The sequence below is a fragment of the Oryx dammah genome, unplaced genomic scaffold (assembly GCF_014754425.2).
Source record: "Oryx dammah isolate SB20612 unplaced genomic scaffold, SCBI_Odam_1.1 HiC_scaffold_25, whole genome shotgun sequence".
Lineage (NCBI taxonomy): Eukaryota > Metazoa > Chordata > Mammalia > Artiodactyla > Bovidae > Oryx > Oryx dammah.
Genome location: NW_024070209.1, coordinates 101,619,382 through 101,638,546, shown reverse-complemented (window position 1 = coordinate 101,638,546; position 19,165 = coordinate 101,619,382). Strand labels below are relative to the sequence as shown.

General features: G+C 49.3%; 1 protein-coding gene across 3 annotated transcripts in view; it reads left to right on the top strand.

Annotated features, from left to right (window-relative positions):
* The window catches only part of AK8 (adenylate kinase 8), a 134,623-nt gene that overhangs the window by 40,174 nt on the left and 75,284 nt on the right, over positions 1-19,165 (top strand). For all 3 annotated transcript variants that reach the window (XM_040225459.1, XM_040225458.1, XM_040225460.1), the window contains exons 6-9: positions 9,115-9,196; positions 9,740-9,811; positions 10,283-10,483; positions 14,524-14,655. In XM_040225459.1, coding sequence (XP_040081393.1) covers positions 9,115-9,196; positions 9,740-9,811; positions 10,283-10,483; positions 14,524-14,655 — 487 coding nt within the window. The remainder of the gene's footprint in view (positions 1-9,114; positions 9,197-9,739; positions 9,812-10,282; positions 10,484-14,523; positions 14,656-19,165) is intronic.

Below are 19,165 nucleotides of genomic sequence, written 5' to 3'. Positions count from 1 at the left end.
GGTTGTTCTTAGCAAGAAGAAAGGCCCCAGTGTCCCAGGCGCCTGCTCCGGGTCGGGTGCTGGTCAGCCCGCTTCTCGTCAATAATCTGATGCAGTCTTTGCAGGGACTTTCTCTTAGAGGGTCTGACTGTCCCTATTTTGCAGTTGAGGATACTGAGACTCAGGTCTTGGGTAATTCATGATCACAAGGCTACAGGCTTAGGGCCCAGATGTGGCCACGACTCTGCGCTAGGCCAGTGCTTCCGCTGCCCCAAGGGTGGGTGTGGAGGTCCCAGGACAAGGGGGAGGGAGCTGCAGCTCGAGGAGGAAGTGGAAATCAAGGGGCTGGCTGCTTGGCTCCGAGCTACTCCTGGATCAGTGGATTTGGAATGGAGAGAGAGAGAGATGAGGTCCCAGGAGCCCCCTGGGGTCAGTGGAGTCCGGGCTTGCAACTTCTGAGAATGAGGCCAGGACTCTAGGCAGACACGCACACCCAGCTTAGACCCAGCACTCGACCTTCAGGGTGCCCTTTGGAATGCCCTGGGAGAGGAGTCATTTCAGGTGTTGATCAGACCTGGTAATTGTGACCCCCCCACAAGCTCTGCCCCCACTGCCTGGTGGGGGTTTCCCCCTTCTTTTCATGATTTTGGGGAGCTGGCAGAATTTCATAGGAGAATCAGTCTGCAGGGTTGCAAGTAAATTATGATGTTTTCATGTGCAAAGACCCTCAGAGGCAGGACAGTCCCTCTTCCTGGTTGATGCCTTTTTCCCTGTGTAATTATGAACAGCGGGCTGTTTACTCTCAAAATGTCTTTGTTAGGCCATAATTGTCTTTGCTAGAAGTTACCTCTTCCAATCCTCTTACTTTATAGGTGATGTTCAGTGCCTTGCACAATCCACAACCAATTAGAAAAGAGCCCTAAGTGACCGAAGTTGGGTCAGCCAGATTTGGGGGTAGGTAGTTAAATGAACCAGTGACCGATCACCCCCAGGGCTGCCTAGCGGACAAGCCCTCCAACCGAGGACTTCTGAACTTTTTGGTATGAAAACAGCATTCTGCATGCAGCGTGAATAAATATGCTAGTGGATGATGGATGGACAGGTGAATGAAGTGGTCCTCAGGCTTGTTTCCCACCTGCTGGCTCCTGACTGTGATTTCAGGGGTGCAAGCCCCTGGGAGACCCCCAGTCAGGCTCTGGCAAACAGAAGACCACCTGGAGCGGGTCTGCACTAGGCCACAATTCACTAGACTCCCTCGCTTTCAGCAAAACGTGTTTTTCCCAAGTCTTCGTTAATTAGAAAGCTTTTCTTAGTTCATATCCGGAATGCCAGTTAGTGCTCCTTCCAAGAGATTGCCTTTTCATTTATTTTACGTTATTTATTTTGGCTCTGCTGGGTCTTTGTTGTGGCAGACAGGCTTTCTCTAGCTGCGGTGCGTGCGGGCTTAGTTGCCCAGCGGCATGTGGGATCCTTGCTCCTGGCCCAGGGATCAAACGTGAATCCCCTGCATTGCAAGGCGGATTCTTAACCACAGGACCACCAGGGAAATCCCTGAGACTGTCTTTTTAAATGAATTCTTTAATTTCTACAGTCCTAAGTGGGATGCCTTCTTGAAAGGGGATAGAGGGAAAGAACAGAATTCGCCTTGGTCAGAATTATGACGACAGTAATGAAACTAGTCAGCAGACTGGGCTGTATCTTCATTGCCAGGCACCACGCTTGCTTTCTCCTTGTCTGTCTGTTTGTACTCCTCATTTAGTCATCCCGGCCGTGGTAGGGTAGATGGTTGTTACTGTGCCCGTTTTGCAGAGAAGGAGAGCAAGGCCAGAGGTGTTGAAAGTCATGGCTGGCAGTGCAGAGGCTGACTCCCAAGGCTCTGCTCTTCAGCACCACGGTAAACTGCCATCCTGATGGGCTAATCTTGTTTCTGAAGAGACAGGCTCTAAAGGGTTTGGAAGGTTCAGACCTGTTAACTGGACATTGTCGAGGTATCCACTTTCTGTGCCTTCAACCATTGCCCACTGTGTCTGAACCTGGAAACTAAATGTGATGCAGCAAAGCAAGTCTCTCTGCAATGGGTCATCTCAGCATCCTCCCAGGTGAGGAGCTGGGGTGGAACTGGTCCATTTTTATGTGAATTTGATTTTAAAACATTTTTTAGCTATTTGGGAACAACAACAACAACAACAAAAAACAAACCTCTGGAGAAGACTCTTGAGAGTCCCTTGGACAGCAGGGAGATCAAACCAGTCAATCCTAAAGGAAATCAACCCTGAATATTCTTTGGAAGGACTGATGCTGAAACTGAAGCTCCAATCCTTTGGCCACCTGATGTGAAGAACTGACTCATTGGAAAAGACCCTGATGCTGGGAAAGATTGAGGGCAGGAGGAGAAGGGGACGACAGAGGATGAGATGGTTGGATGGCACTGCTGACTCAATGGACATGTATCTGAGCAAATTCCGGGAGACAGTGGAGGACAGAGGAGCCCAGGGAGCTGCAGCCCAGGGGGTTGCAGAGTCAGAAATGGCTCAGCAACTAAACAACAACAACAAACACCTCTTACACATTCACACCTGTGTTTCACCAAATTTCAACACCCTGGAGACCAGTGGCTTTTAACCAGCAGGACCCAGGAGTATGGATTTTCCCAGATTCGTGTTTGTGTAGAAAACCATCAGGCATGTGTCACTGATTTGCCAAGACGGGTGGAACCCAGCTCCGTTGGTTACTTGGAAACACCACTCCCGCACACCTCAGCCTGTCTGAACACAGGCGCTGAAGACGGCCGGGCAGAGGCTCGTGGGGCGGCTGAGCCAGCGAGCAGGTGAGTTCCAGAGCAGCCCGGCCCGCTGCAGGGTGTGCCAGTCAGGGACGCCGGCAGGCATTGCCTATTGTTTTGAGATTAAACTTCAAAGTCAAACTTGCTGCTAGTCATCTCTCAGACGAGTTGATATGGAAGGCGTCCTAAGATGCCGTGGCAGACTAAGACCAGCACGTTTCTGTCTGAACCAGAGGAACCAGTACTGGCTCAGCGTGATGCCAACTGTCTTGTAACCATCAAAATACTCTCATCTTTCTCACCAGTTGTCTTGAAACACATCAGTTTCCCAAACTGGATCTTTTAATATGCATTTCTTTTCTGGCTGATCAAAATCTCCTTTCTGCCCTCTTCTAGATAATGGGGAAACTGTATAACATTTCACCAGAAAAAGTGAGGGAGGTGGCAGGCCTACGAGACATCTTGTGACTTGTCCCCGATTCAGACTTGGAGCTCAGTGATCTGATTGATCAGACACAAACCTTCAGCCTCAGATTGCCTCTCTGGGACCTTGAGGAATCGGCCTCCGGCTCCAGGGAACCCTTGAGAGAGCCTCCAGAGCCTGCAGTCAGAGCTGGGAGCCGGAATCAGGGCGTCCTTCAGAGAACCCAGGGGAGCGCCCCCTCTCTGGTCTTTGGAGGAGTGGGGAGGAGACAAGAGCACCACATCAAACAGGCTGAGGGCTCAGAGGGCAAGAGTCCTGTGGTGTGAAGTTGCTAATTGCACTTTAATAATAGTCAGGAGGGCAGGAGAGGCCAGTGTTCACACAGAGTGGGCCGCGCTCTGCGGGGGCCCCCGCCACATTCCCTGGGCTGGCGGGCTGCTTTGCTTTCCCTTTTTTTTTTCCGTCTGTGACATCTGCTCGGTGCTTGTCCCTCCTCTGATACCGAACCCCGCGCAGCTGTGCAGACCTCCAGCTCTGCCGGTGCAGGAGTGCCCTGAGCATACGGCCTTTTTGATGTGTGATAAAACAGAAGCGAGCCACGGGGGTATGGCAAGCGAAGGCCTCGGAATATCAATTAGCCTGCTCGGAACAAAGCTGCGGCTCCGGAGCAGCAGAATAGACATTTCACTGAAGTGTCAGGAAGACGGATAACGTATTCTAATTAGGGACTGACTGCTACCTCGGCATCCAGCCGCTCCTGGAAGTCAGACCCACGACCCTCACGACGCAGCTCGCCAGCATCCCATCACGGCGGGGCGCGGATGCTGCTGACTGATGGATGACTTCCTGCTTTGCCAGAATTTTCGGCCAGTAGCTTGCTCTCAACCAGAATTGCTGTTTCCCCTCGAAAGTGTGCTCCGTTTACCACCGGGCAGTTGCGAATAACCTCTACAAAGGGAGGAGCTCTGGGGCACTTTCCTGGTGGTCCAGTGGCTAAGACTCTGTGCTCCACCTCCCCACCCAAGTTTGATCCCTGGTCAGGGAACTAGATTCCACATAACACAACTGAGGGTTCACATGCCGCAAGTAAAATCGCCATGTGCCGCAACGGAAGGCCCCACGTGCTGCAGCAAAGATGGAGGACCCTCCATGCAGCAGCTAAGACCTGGCACAGCCACGTGAATAAGCAGCTTTAAAAAGCGGGGAGTGGGGACGAGCGCTGGGAAAAGTCTTTTCCAGGCACGAATCCTGGGGCTTCCATCTCGAGGACGCTCCACGAGCCACACTCCCTGATGTGGAGGCCTTGGCCACTGTGGCCTTCCTTCCCAGGCGAGCTGAGGTTGGGACTAGCGGGGTATGGGTGCCGCCCTAAGAGGTCAACAGATGACGTGATAGAGTGACTGGGCGACTCCTTAAGACTGGCTCGTCAGAGAAGGCCTTTCTGAGGAAGCAGCATGCCGGCTGAGACGTAAGGATGATGGGGAAGGGGAAGGAGGTGTGTCCCCCAGGAACCTCGTTTCTTTGCACCTTGGGTGACTGGGCCGTCTTCCTGAGTCTGGAAGCGTAGACTCGGAGAGCCAAGGGGGCCTGGGACTCACTTTGAGCCCCCCGCCCCCCGCCTTCTCCCTCCTTAAATGTCACGTCCGCGCCAGGATGACGCACGAGCGAGGCCAGCTAATTAGGAAGATGTTCCTCACTTTGCTGCACTTTCCCTGTGTAATTGGAAGGCCTGCTTTCTCCAGTCGGCGAGAGCTGTTTCCCTGAATAGTTCTAAAAGCTTTGGACCACATACTGATATCAGCTGCAAATTTATGGGTGAGATTATAATGATTGCTCAGTAATGCAATATTAAAAGCAGAGTTCTTTCTCGGTGCTGAGTGAAGGCGGAGTTCCACCCTCCTTTCAGCTTCAAAACCGGGATTTGAAACAGAATTATCCGCCCCGGTCCTAGAAGAAGCGGTCAGTGGGCTTCAGCTCCCGCCCTTCCAGATATGGAAAAAATGAAGGGGTCTCAATGTAGCCAAAGTTCAGAACATTTGGGTTTGGCTTCCAGAACCGTAAGTTGGGGGGGGTGGGTTTCAGACCCCACACCTCCTGGTTCCTGTAGGGTGTGTACATATGTAGGTGTTTGCTTTTTTTAAGAGCTGCAGCCAACACTTGGCTGACTATAACAAGGACTTGAGGGAGCAAAAGGCTGTTAAAAATCTTGGTTTCCATTTTTTTTTTCACTTTTGCTTCATTAGTTCTAGAATCCAGGGCCTCCGTGGCTGCGTGTTCTCCTGCATAATTTAAGAAATTAATGAAAGCGGGCCTGATTTTTGCAACACTCTTTACTCTGTAAATTTGTTTAGCTTTTTTTTTAACTGTCAGTTGAGGCTATTGGAGCCTAAATATTTCAATATTGAAGAAATGTGACCCTTTCCCCCTTTTTTTAAAGAAAGACATGACTTGCTCTTATATAGAACTTGGTGTTCTATACAGCAGGTGTTGTGAGTTACAAGTGACCTTGAGTCTGAGTTTATCCCATCAGTCCATCTCTGACCTTAAAGCAACCACGTTCTTATCATTGCTGAGAGGGTGGGGCCCATGGCAGGGGGGAGCCCCCTTCTGGGAGCCAGCGTCAGAAACCTGGGCATCCGCTTGAGGTTGCCTGATGCCTCTCACCGCAGAATGGAGATCTAAGGGGGACCCAGTGTTTTGAGGCAGGAGCCCGCCATGTCCCCCCTTGCCTGGTGAATGAATAAAGCTATGCTTTTCTACTGGACCTCCCTGAAAGGAAGGGAGACCTGAGATAATCTGTGGCTTTATTTCACCCTTCCAAATCTTGCTTTATCTGACCATCAAGTTGAGGGCATTAAATAGTTTTTATGTGAGGGCTTCCCAGGTGGCTCAGTGGTAAAGAAGATACCCTGGAGAACGAAATGGCAACCCATTCCAGTGTTCTTGCCTGGGAAATCCCATGGACAGAGAAGCCTGGTGGGCTACAGTCCATGGAGTTACAGGACCTGGATACGACTGAGCAACTGAGACACATGTATAACTCTAGGCTCAAGGGATTTGAAAAGACTCTAGAAATTGTTTAATGTGGATATTATTGGGGGACATCAAAAAAAAAAAAAAAGACAAACAATGTAAACAAATGGGAAGATATTTTTTTGTCATGTGACTTGCAGAATCTTAGTTCCTTGACCAGGAATCAAACCTGGACCCCTGTCAGGTAGAGAGCTGTGTCATAACCACTGTACTACCAGAGAATTCCCAGGAAGATGTTTTGACCTGATATTATAAAAATGTCCATCCTCCATAAATTAATCTCTATATTCAATGTCATTCCCAACCTTGTAGAATTTATATCTTTGGAACTTAACAAAATAGTCTTCTGTCTACCTGGAGGAACAAATTGAAAAAAGAAAAAGAAAATGAAGGAGGAGCATCTCCTACTAGATAGAACAATAAATTATAAAACAACAGTAATTTAAACAGTGTGAGTCTGACACAAGAGTCTACAGGAAGAAAGATGCCAGAACCAACATCACACCAACATGTAGACTGTGTTAAAAATTTTTTTATATTTAGAGGGAAGAGGGGCTTCCCTTGCAGCTCAGTTGGTAAAGAATCCACTGGCAATGTGGGAGACCCAGGTTCAATTCCTGGGTCTGGAAGATACCCTGGAGAAGGAAATGGCAACCCACTCTAGTATTCTTGCCTGGAAAATCCCATGGACAGAGGAGCCTGGCCAGCTATCCATGGGGTCACAAGAGTCAGACACGACTTAGCGACTAAACCAACTGATGGAAGGGGCCAGGCTGTTTCACAGATGACCCTGGGATAGTTGGAAATCCACGTAAAAATGGATTAGGTCAAGCCCACATCATTTTTGAAAAAAGAAAAATGTGGCTGTATTAAATATACTATTTCAGGGTAAAGAATTAAACTGTTAAGAGAAAACAGTTTAAATGCAGGTGAGTATTTACCAGCTTTTACACTGACAAGGCCCTTTTTATACATCCACTCAACAACAGAATCTGAAGAAAACAGCACTGATTGATTTGGCCATAAACGTATGTGTTAAAAAAACACATACACAAAATTAAAAGGCCAAAGCCAAACTGTGGAAAATGTTGGTCGCTTTGTTTGCCTCAAGGAGTCTCTGGTAGCAGTTGCCAAAATAAGTTAATATTCTTCATATGTAAAGAGCTCTTGTGAACAAATAAGAGGATAAAACCCCAAGGGCAGAGTGAATAGATGGCATGAAAGGACATTTTGGAAAAGTGCAGTTTCAAATAACCAGTGCACACATGGAAAAAATATTGAACCTCACTAGTGCTCAAAGAGATGCAAATTAAAACAGCAACTCTGTGCTGTCTTGCTGGACAGATTTTCCCTGAGATAGAGCCTTACAGTGACCAAGATGCAGGGAAACTAAACAGGTGATCCGCCATTGGGTTCAGAAACTGACGGGCAAGTTTGTAGCTTGGTGTGGTAAAATGTATCAAAAATGATAAAAGAAGGTATCAACTTTTAGAAATTTATCAGGGTTTTTTTGGTGGGGGGTGCATACCAAAATGCATGTGGGGTCTTAGTCCCCCCGCCAGGGACTGAGTCTGCACCTACTGCAGTGGAAGCTGGAATCTTAACTGCTGGACCACTAGAAAGTCCCTAATAAATGGCTTTGTTTCCTTTTTTTTTTTTTTTTTAAAGTAGTGGAATGAAACTAAATGAGCAGCAGTCTGTGATTCATTAGCATTTGGCAGGTCAGTTCATGTAATGCTTGGCAGCTGCCAAAACTCCCAGGAGAGGAGAAATCTGTGATGTGGGAAAGTGGGCATGAAGTGTTCTCACTATATGAAAAGAACAGATCACAAAATGGTATGTACACTGTGATTTTCCTCCCTCTACTGCCTTCCCCACCCCCAACCAGGAAAAAAAGATCGCCGTACTTGAAGCCTGGGAGGAGCTGCACCGAAGTGTGAGCAGGGGCCAGTTGTGGGCTGGTGGTGTCAATCAGCGACAAGCATTGTTGTTTCCACCCTGTAGTATTTTCCACATTGTGTGCAGCAATCCTGTGTGAGCCTCACAGTCGGACTGAAAGGATTCATGAAAATAAATCTTCTAAACCAGTTCCGCAGCTGATCCAAGAAGGTGCCTGAAGAAGTTCAGCCCTAAAACGAAGTTCGCTAGCAACAGAAACCTGGACTCAGGCCTCCTGGTGTTCTGTTCATCCAGGACTCGTGGGCTTTTGATTTGCCCCTGATGCTTCCTTGCCTCTCACATCTGAGAAGCTGTCTTTGGGAAATAATCCAAAGTGTGAAAAGAGCCACCCACAAAGATGTTCCTTACAGTGTTATTTATAACAGTGCAAATGGTCAGTGGGTGAAGTGTCCAGTCATGGGGCATGGCTCAGTAAGTGAGACAGCTCACCGGTGGGACGTTATATGGCCAGTGAAGAGGTGGGTCAATGTGAAAAAAAATGCAGTGTGGTTATAACGTGGGATGGAAACAAAAAATCAGAGCAGAAAGTCTCTACGTTGTGACTTTCATCACAAACGTCGGGTTCAGAAGGGAATATGATATTATGAGAGGGATTGGTAAGTAAGGCTGATGTGGCTATCAGAAACATTTATTTTCTCTTATCTTAGAAGTTCCAGGTTTTCAGAAAGGTATGATACAATATTCCTTAAAAAAATTTTTTTTATTCTTAATTTATTTGGATGTGCTGAGTATTTGTGGCGGCCTGTGAGTCTTTAGTTGTTGGCATGTAGAGTCTTAGTTCCCTGACCGGGGATCGATCCTGGGTCCCCTGCATTGGGAGCACAGGGTCTTAGCCACTGGACCAACCAGGGAAGCCTCAATATTCTTTTTATAATAACTGCCCCCCCCAATCTGAAAAGTAAATATAGGTGAGCCTCTTTCCACATGCTCTTTCTAGGGCTGGATTCTGGACGGCATCCCCGAGACACGGGAGCAGGCTCTGACGATCCAGACCCTTGGCATCTCCCCGAGACACGTCAGTGAGTAGTCCCGCCCACCAGAGCTGCAGACCCCAAGAGTGAGTGCCCCCCTGTGCTGTGTCAGCGGCTCCCCAGTGCCCACCCTCAGCCCAGGTGCCACCATCCAGCAGCGGGGTTGATGGGTCTGTGACCTGGCAGGAACCAGGAGGACCGCTCAGCTGAGTTCTCCAAGAGCTAAATGCACTCGGGGCTTGTGCTGAGGAACCTGGGGTCTTGCTCTGACCCTGGAGATTCCTTGTTTCAGGAAGCCCCCGATCTCAACCATGGGAACCTCTGAGAAACCACTGGAAACTGGAAACCACTGAGAAGCTCTCTATAGGAAATAATGCCAAATGTGGCAAAAGCCTTCTGTACAGGGATGTCACAGTTGTTGGTGGCCCTGACGGCGGTCGGCAGGCAGCGTTCACGCATGGGCGACCTGTCCTGAGATTCCATGTCTGTGTTCTGGCCTCTCTCTTAAGGGGTTGATGGGGTGGAGGTGGTGGGTGTATTAGTGTCCCGCTGCCCACCGTGTCTGGTTTGGCTTCTTTCCTCTCTGCCCAGTCGTGCTGAGTGCTCCAGACACCGTCCTGATTGAGAGAAACCTGGGGAAGAGGATCGACCCTCAGACTGGAGGTATGGCGGTCTCCTGCGTCTGCCCGCCCCGTGGGATCTCAGAGGTCTCAGATCCTAATCACAGCCTCCACCCCTCACTGAGCACCCCTCTCAGCTTGGGCAGCAGACAGACCGAGGTCCCTGCCCGCTTCTAGCCGTGGGACGTGGGTGGGGCTGCCCAGTGTCCCAGGCTCGGTGTTCTCACCTGGACTTGAGGCTGAGAGCACCAAGCGCCGCCTTGTGACCCGCTCCCCGTGAGAAGGCAGAGAGCCTGCGGGTGGGTGCCTGGCACAGAGTGAGCACTCAGAAGGCCAGCGCCGCCCTTCCCCTCGCCCCAGCCTCCTCATCGGTTTATTACTAGCAGCAACGGGGGAGCAGGCTGAAGCCACCACTGGGGCGGGCGGACGCAGGGGCCGGACAGGCGTCCCTGGGACCTGCAGGCTCTGCTTCCAGGACGGGCGGTGACTCTAACTGCGTCCCTCTCTCTGGCAGAGATCTATCACACCACCTTTGACTGGCCCCCCGAGTCGGAAGTCCAGAACCGACTAATGGTGCCTGCAGGCATCTCCGAGGGGGAGACGGCTCGGAAGCTGCTCGAGTATCACAGGAACATCGTCAGGATCCTCCCCTCGTACCCCAAGGTCCTGAAGGTCATCAGCGCCGACCAGCCCTGTGTGGACGTCTTCTACCAGGGTAAACCCAGATGGCCCCTCCACTCGTCTTGTCCCCCAGTCACTTCATCTGGCAGCGTCTGGGGTGTGCCTGGGAGTTGGGGAGTCAAGTCGTGGGTGACCCAGGGTTCCTGCCCAGAAACAAGCATGGGGACGCCAGGAGCGTCCCCCTCAGAGACCCTTGGCTAATACTCTTCACCCTGAGTGGTCCTTGGACTTGACGGTTGAGCGAGGAGAGGCGGGAGATGGGGTGGGGGGCAAGGAGCACGCAGTCTTGCCCTGGGACTTCCCTGGTGGCCTAGTGGTTGGGACTTTGCCTTCCAGTGCAGGGGGCCTGAGTTTGATCCCTGGGCACGGAACTAGATCCCACATGGTGCAACTATGACCTGGAGCAGCCAAATTAAATTAATAAATATTTAATAAATACATAAATACATTTTTTAAAAAAGTTCACATAAAAAGTGTTTAAAAGAAAAAAGAAATCTTGCTCTGAGGGTCAAGGAGGAGAGAGAGAAAATATAAAACAATTAAATTAACAAATATACAAACCAAACCCACCACCACCCCAAGAAAACAAACAACAACAAATACACATCAGCTGTCCTGAGCCCATTGAGGACAGCGAAAGCAGCCCCACGCGGGCGCAGCCCTGCCTCGGGGGCAGCACCAGATGTTCACAGCAGTTTCCCAGAAAGTGGCTGAAACAGGCCTGTTTGGGGACCAGGGGTCTGGCCATTGAGACCTCAGGGCCAGGTGACATGTGAACAAGACTCAGCCCCACCACACATCAGCTGTGCCATCTGTGGCAACTCTCATAATCTCTCTGGGCCTCAGTTTTGTCATCGCAAAAATGGGAACAAAGATGGATCCTTCTTCACAGGCTTAGGTGAGGCTGCGCTGTGTGAGATCCTGCGCAGCAGGCATCGCAGCCGTGAGCCCAGGAGCTGGTACAGAGGGACGGCTAAGTGTCAGGCACTGCTGTCATCGTGATTCAACATCCGGTCCCAAAAGACAAGGAAATTAGAATAATTCTCCCCCAAAGCAGCCCTTGAGAGTCCCTTGGACAGCAAGGAGATCTAACCAGTCCATCCTAAAGGAAATCAGTCCTGAATGTTCATTGGAAGGACTGATGCTGAAGCTGAAACTCCAATCGTTTGGCCACCTGATGCAAAGAACTGGCTAATTGGAAAAGACCCTGATGCTGGGAAAGACTGAAGGCGGGAGGAGAAGGGGACGACAGAGGATGAGATGGTTGGATGGCATCACCAACTCAATGGACATGAGTTTGAGCAAGCTCCAGGAGTTGGTGATGGACAGGGAGGCCTGGTGTGCTGTACCCTGTGGGGTGGCAGAGTCAGACACAACTGAGCGACTGAACTGAACTGAACTGAAGGCAGCTGCATAATCATTTTTTATTTTTAATTTAGTTTTTCCTTTTATTTATTTAATTTTTTTCAGCTGCACCGTGTGGCTTAGGGGGATCCTAGTATCCTGACCAGGGATTGAACCCCAGACCTCAGCAGTGAAAACACAGGGTCCTAACCACTGGGCAGTCCGGGAATTACCCTGGTTTTTTAAAAAAAGTCTTGCTGAGCTTCACACCCAGTCAGCCCCTTCTGTGTGATGCTGGGTGCCTGAGAAGATAAAAATAGCACTGTAGGAGTTTTAAGACACTTGACAGTTTACAATGCCCTTTTTTGGTATATCCTCTTAAATCTCTTCCAGAGACATTTAGTTTTGGAAGGGAGGTAGTTCTGAGCTCCCTACTAGTACCGCCAGCCCCTATCTGCCAGTGGGTGTCTTTGCTTTAACCAGGAGAGCAGATAGCGGCACAGCCTTGATCTCCGAAGGGGAGTCAGTGGACGAGGGGGGATGTCTGCAGGGTGATGCTACTTTGAAAAATGCCAGGCTTACAGACGCCTTGTAAATTTCCAGTGATTTTGCATCTCGGAAGGGTCTTTAGTAGCAAACACTGCACTCCGAAGATAAACAACCACAACATTTATCTTATGCCACGATTCTGAATTTACACATTAATTACTTCCAAATTACTTAATTAAATTTAAAAGTTCATATGATCGTTCATAAAGAATTCATGCCTGGAATTGTAAATAAAAATGTGAGCGTCTGAATATTAATTATTATTAATTAATAATGCAGAGAGATAAATTGAAAATTGGAATGCAGAATTCTCTCTGTGTTTTTTTTTTTTTTAAATCTCTCTGCAGTGCATCCAGCAACCACATATTTTTAAAAAGAATAATTAGATGTTGAGACTGTCTGGGGGATCATTACTTCTAATTAACTTAGTTATTTACTGTAAATTAAGCATCATTTGTAAGCAGGCTGCTTTGGCTGTAGTATTTGTGCTCTTCAGATGGGCTGGCTCCTGGAAGGTCTGAGGATAAAGACAGCCTTGCTGGAATCTCTGTCTCCTGGGTTGGTCTCGCTGGTGGAAAGTGTTACCCCTGGCAGTGGGCTTGGGAGAGTGGCCCCAGCACTGCCAACTCTGCAAAATGCAGACAAGAAAAGGACCTCCCTTGGGGGACGGTGCATGGACCAGATCAGACAGGCCTGCAGAGAGTTTAGCTTGGCAGATTGTCATCCTAACCATGAAGATCTAGTAATCTACCTGTGCCTTTAGTTCCAAGACAGAGAAGAATTGTAGTATCCCTAATGAACCTTCCAATCAAATAAAAATCCCACAAAGATCTGAGACTTCAATATTTGCCCAGTGAACACATTCCAGTAGGTTCCAATTTTGTGCCCTTCCCGGCCTGGGTATGTTTGGAGGCATTTGCGGTTGTTACCACTAGGGGGCGTGCTACCAGCACCTGGTGGGTAGGGGCCAGGGAGCGCCCTGGATGTCAGGAGCCTGAGCTTGGCAGACCCTGCCCACCTGTCCCAGGTGTAGGGTGGTGCCCTGGGACCCCTTCCTGTCTTCTGATGGTTCCATCCTGGGTGAAGGGCTGACTCAACATGCTGCCTGCAGGAACCCTGGCGCCTGCAGGCAGGGGATGGTCCATGGTTGGGGAGCGAGACCCCTTTTGATGCAAGGGGGACTGTGGTGGAGGTACCCACCCTCGGCCTCAGCAGGTGGGCTGTCCGCCCGCCCCCCCCCCACCCAGGTGCCCAGTGGCTGCCCTTTAACAGCCTGCTCAGCTCACTCTGGTGCCCCCTCCATGCTCGAGTGGGAGGACCCAGTTTGATGTCCAGCAGCTTTTGGCATCCAGTGTCCCCCATGGGGCAGGCACCTCGCCCCTGTCCCCCTGAGTCTTTGTTCCTCAAATGCCAGGGCACCCCGGGCCAGGCCTCCGTCTGCCCTCACTGGGACCTGTTTGATCATGGCCTCTTTGGAGACTCGCAACAAAGTTGGTGTCACTGGAGTGAGGCTGCAATTTATTCTCCACCAATTCCGGAGGGCTTTAGAAGTCCCCCGTGTGCCCGGCCCCCGCATGGCCTGACGCGTTTATCAAAGCTTGTGTCTGACTCTAGGAGGTCGGCCTGGTCCCAGGGCCTCAGGCTGAAGCTCAGCCTTCATTCAGTTGAGAAGCGCCTCAGCACAGTTTTTTTTTTTTTTTTGGCCATCCATGCTGCATGGCATGCAGGGTCTTCTTTCCCTGACCAGGGATCGAACCCACGCCCCACCCCCAGTGGAAGCACGGACTTTTAATTACTGGACCCCCAGAGAAGCCCCCCAGACCAATGTTCAGTGTGTTTTTTGTGTCCCAGGACCAGCCCTCAACAGTATCCCCAGCAGCGCTGGGGACCAAGAGGGCGGCGCTGACCCTGGGCTGTGTTAGGAATCCCGGGACGGTGTGCTCTCTGAGGGCGGCCTCTGTGCCTTTCATTGTCCCCTCCCACCTTGGTGCCCAGGCCTGAAGGGTAACTCCTTCCCTGCAGCTTCACCCTGTGGTCGCCTGGCAGATGCCCAGAGGGCTTCCCCGGGGCTGAAAACAGAGAAATAATTACTGTTGCTAAAAGAGCCCACGCAGAGGTGTTGGGAGCTGGCCCCCTTTCTCTAGGAGCCTGGTTTATCATCCTGCCCTCCTCTCATTCCAGCTCTGACCTACGTTCAAACCAGCCATCGATCCAATGCCCCGTTCACCCCAAGGGTGCTGCTTTGCGGGCCCGTGGGCAGCGGGAAAAGCCTGCAGGCCGCCCTCCTGGCCCAGAAATACGGCCTCATCAACGGTGAGTGCCCTGGTGCCGCGCCGCTTCTAGAACCTTCCACGGCGTCCTGCTCTCCCGGGCCCTCTCGTGTCATGGGAACAGTGAGGGGATCGGCATCACTTCTCTTTCTTGCTCTCTGCTCCGAACAGTTTCCAGTTAATCCATCTTTGCAGGGATAAAGTTTTTTGTCTCCTAAAGAACATGGCCATGAAAACATTAGCCAATAATAACATGTCTGCAGCCCCAAGCGCTGGACCGTTTTCTGGTCCTCGTCTTTCATGTCCTTTGGCTCAGTGTTTTTTCTGTGCTCTGCCCCAGAGGCGCTCCCCCCACCTCCTGCCATTCCCCTCAAAGTCGGAGTTCTTGCATAATGTGGACCTGCTGTTTATTTATTTTCTCCAGTCTCATTTGGTTCCCCCAACCCAGGTCAGCGTGCTTACAGGCAGACAATTTCTGAACCAGAGGAAGGCTTCTCGCTCAGCACAGTTTCAATAAATATTTTACCAGGAGGAGAGAAAATATTGAAATCAGTTCTCCAGGTCTTTCCTGGAGGGGTCCCAGGTGGTCTTGGATGCCATCCAGGTTTCAGGAGGATAAAGGGCTAGAAAGGATGCTTGTAGGAGACATACTGCAAGGGAGGGGATGGCAGGCACTGACCGCCTCCCACTTCAGACGCTGCGGAAGCCCGCAGGAACCTCTGCTTTATTTACTCAGGCAACGTGAGACCTGCACCTCCAAATATACGGGTCTGCACGCTTATGGCCCCTGAGGATGCATACACACCGTACAGACATACACGTGTGCCGACACGCAGACACAGACATGTCACCCTAGAAAGCTCACGGTTTCAATGAAAAATGCTTTTCAGTTAGGTCTCCAACTTAAATCCCAAAGCCACTGAGATTCCCAGCCAGGAATCGATGACAAAAGTTGAAGGTGGAGAACTGAATGCTTATTCTGATAAGTATGGGAAAATAGTAATAGCTGTGTGAGTGTTTTAGTAAAATGACTAAATAGCAGTATTCCATTTTGGTTGGCATGGAAAAATAGTCTGGATACTTTACGATAAAAGGTGTGCTTTTCTTATATCCAAGTTTTTTTTTTTTTAAGTATAATTATTCAAACAATGCCTTCTCCTTCTGTGTTTGCCTCTTAAGACTACTATAAGACTAGAATTCCAGTTGCTGTTCGGGATGACTTCTTTGTAAAGAATGAGCCCCACTTTACGTGTGGCCACACCCACAGGTTTATTTACGCACCTGCGCTTCCTGGTAGGTGAAGACATGTGAAGAAACACAGTGAGAAGAGCCTTAATGGCAGCGGGAGGGTCTGAAAAACACTAAGGCGACACCTTAATATCGTGCAAACCAATTCAGATAATTGTCACTGGGCCAAAGCTTGTTTACGCAGACAGCTTCCTTCAAGAAAAGTGTTGTTTCATTTAAATTGTTTTCATAAAGAAATCAGATTCGCCTAGAGTTTTCCAAACAGAAAATAGAAAAACTCACGCTGGTTTTTGCTTGGTAGCAGAAGAGTCATTTGGGGCTCATTTCAATAACTGAGCATTTGGAGACTGATTCAAAGTTCACATTTCTCAAAGGTGTTTTTGAGAAACCCAAGACGTCGTGAGATTTCAGTAAACCTAGTTACTGGGGACCTGTGGTTGGCAGAGGCAAGCACTGAGCTGTCGGGTGGGGTCTCTCTGCCGAGACCTGTCTGCACCCAAAGCTCCAGGAACTGCCGGCTCTGCCCCCAGAGGCCCCCCACCGCCATCCCCTGCCTTGGGCTTTCACATTTATGATCCTCTCACTTGTGGGAAAACGTCTCAGAACAAACAAGCCCCATTCACTCCCACAAGGTTTACTGAAAGACTCCTGTCTGTAGCTGGCGAGAATATAAACAGGCACAACCTTTTGTAAGAGGAAGGCCACTGCTGATTAACATATGACCCGTGCTCATCCTATGCCCCGGTGATTTCACGCCTAGGACTTTATTCTGCTGCAACACCCCCGCAAACACTCAACAAGAGACGTGAAGGATGCGAGACAAAACACAAAGGTGACCCCAGACTGTTTGTAAGAGGGCTAGTTAAGTAAGCTGTGGGCAGCTTTAAACCTGTGAAGTGACTCCATGTCCCTGAAGTGCTGTTACCTGGGAGCGGAGTGGAAAGCAAAGTCACTCAATAGCGCTGAGGGGATGGTCTCATCTTTCTTCAGAAAAGTGTGTTAGTCTGTGCTCAGAGAACATCTGAAGGAACATCCAGGTAGCAAACTGGTTCTCTCTGTAGAGTGATGTGTTACACAATCCTGATTGTTTTTCCCTGCACTGAGCATGGATTTTCTAACCAGAAACAACCATGAAGTTTTTTGGGGGGTGGGGGCCACAGTGAGCAGCATGTGGGATCTTAAGTTCCCTGATCAGGGATTGAACCTGTGCCCCCCACATGGGGAACTCAGAGTCTTAACCACTGAACCACCAGGGAAGTCCCAAGACTTTTATTAAAATGCTATTAATTTTACTCATTGCATGCCTGTGATATGCAGTACATTTTATTTGGTACACAGATAGGGAAAGTGCAGGAAAAAGAAGAAGCTCTCAAGGATGGAGGTGGGCTCTGCTGAGCTGGGGGAGAGGGGGAGTGAGGCGAGGGCGGCAAGGCTTACCCCAGCACAGCCCCAGGTCACATGTGTCTGAAGCCTCAGTGCTTCCACTCTCTAGCAAGAGGATACTGTTGCAGTATTGTCTTAGAACATTGTAGAGTGAGGTGGCTACAGGCAGGGGTTTTAAACCATTCTTTCCTAGTAGAAGTGGGCCTTCCCTGGTCGCTCAGATAGGAAAAAGAATGCGTGCAAAGCAATAAGGGAAACCCGGGTTTGATCCCTAGGTTGGAAAGAGCCCCTTCTCCAGGGGAGGTGGCAACCCACTCCTGTATTTTTGCCTGGAGGATTCCACAGACAGAGAAGCCTGTGGGTTGCAGAGAGTCGGACAAAATGACTGAGCAACAGACAAAATGACTGAGCAACTTAGCACTTTCACTTTTCCCAATATAAGCACTTAATGTTACACAATTATCTCTAAACACTTCTCTGGTTGCATCTCACAAAATTTTAATATGCTGTGTTTTATCATTCAGTTCAAAGTATTTTCTAATCTGCGTTGTTTTTTTTTTTTGGCCCATGCATTATTTAAAAGTATACTGTTCACTGTCCAAATATTTGGGAATTTCCCAGATTGCTTTTTGTCTCTTTAATTCTCTTGAGGTCAAAGAACATACCCTATATGATTTCAGCCCTTTGAAATTTATTGAGACTTTTTTTTACAGCCCAGCACATGTCTATATTGGTGAAATACATGTGCACTTGAAAAGAATATATACACTGGTTTTGTTGAATATCGTGCTGTAAGAGTGTCAGTGAGGCTGAGGTGTCTGGTGGTGCGATCATTTCTTCCGTGGCCTTGGTGACTTCTCTCTGCGTATCATTTCAGTGGCTGAGAGAGGTGCGTTCAAAGCTCCAGCTCCGCCTGCAGGTTTCTCTCTCTCTTTGCCGGTCCCTGTGCCCTGAAAGCTGAAGCTGTGTGTGCGCTGGGGGCGTGGGCTCTTCTTGGTGCAGTCTCCCCTTAGCGCTAGGAAGCACTCCTCTGCCCCTCCAGTAATACTCATTTTCTCCAAGCCCACTTTGTCTGATAAGTATAACCTCTATTCTTACTTTTTTTGAACTATCCGTGTCTTATATTCTAAATATGTGTCTTTTAGACAACACATAACTGCTTAAAAAAAAAAATTCAGCCTGACATTTTCTGCCTTTTAATGGAAGTGTTTAGTCCATTTCCCTTTAAGGTGATTTAAGGTAATGGTTGGTTTCAAGTCCACCATTCAGATTTTTTGTCTTCTATTTGTGTGGGTTTTTTTTTTTTTTTTTTTTTGGCCGTGCTAGGTCTTCATTGCTGCCTGTGAGCTTCTCTAGCTGCGGCTTGAGGGCTCCAGAGCCTGGGCTCAGGACGTGTGCACGGGTTTAGTCGCCCTGCAGCACGTGGGGTCCTCTCGGACCAGGCATCGAACCCACGTCCTGTGTATTGGCAGGCGGACCCTTAGCCACCAGACCAGCAGGGAGGTCCTTGTTCTTTGTTCTCCCTTTCCTGCCTGCTTTTGGTCAAAAACGTTTTCTAGTAAGCCACGATATTTCCCCCATTGCCTTTCTGGCTGTATCTCCTTGCTTCGTCTTGTTTGTGGCTGCTCCAGGGGTTACACATTACCGGTCACAGTCTGTCTTGGATTAAGACTGTGCCTCTTCCTGGGGAGCAGGAGAGCCTGCCAGCAGTCTTTCCCTTCGCCTTGCTCTGGTTCTTCATGGTACTGTAGTCACACATTTCACTCCTACGTATGGCATCAACCCTACAGTATATTGTAATTATTTTTGTTTTAAAGAGTCTTTTTTTTTTTAAACTCAAGAGATGGGAGGAAAGGGCTTTTATATATACTCAGTGTCAACACTTTTCACTCCTTTGTTTAGATCCAAGTCTCCATCTGATA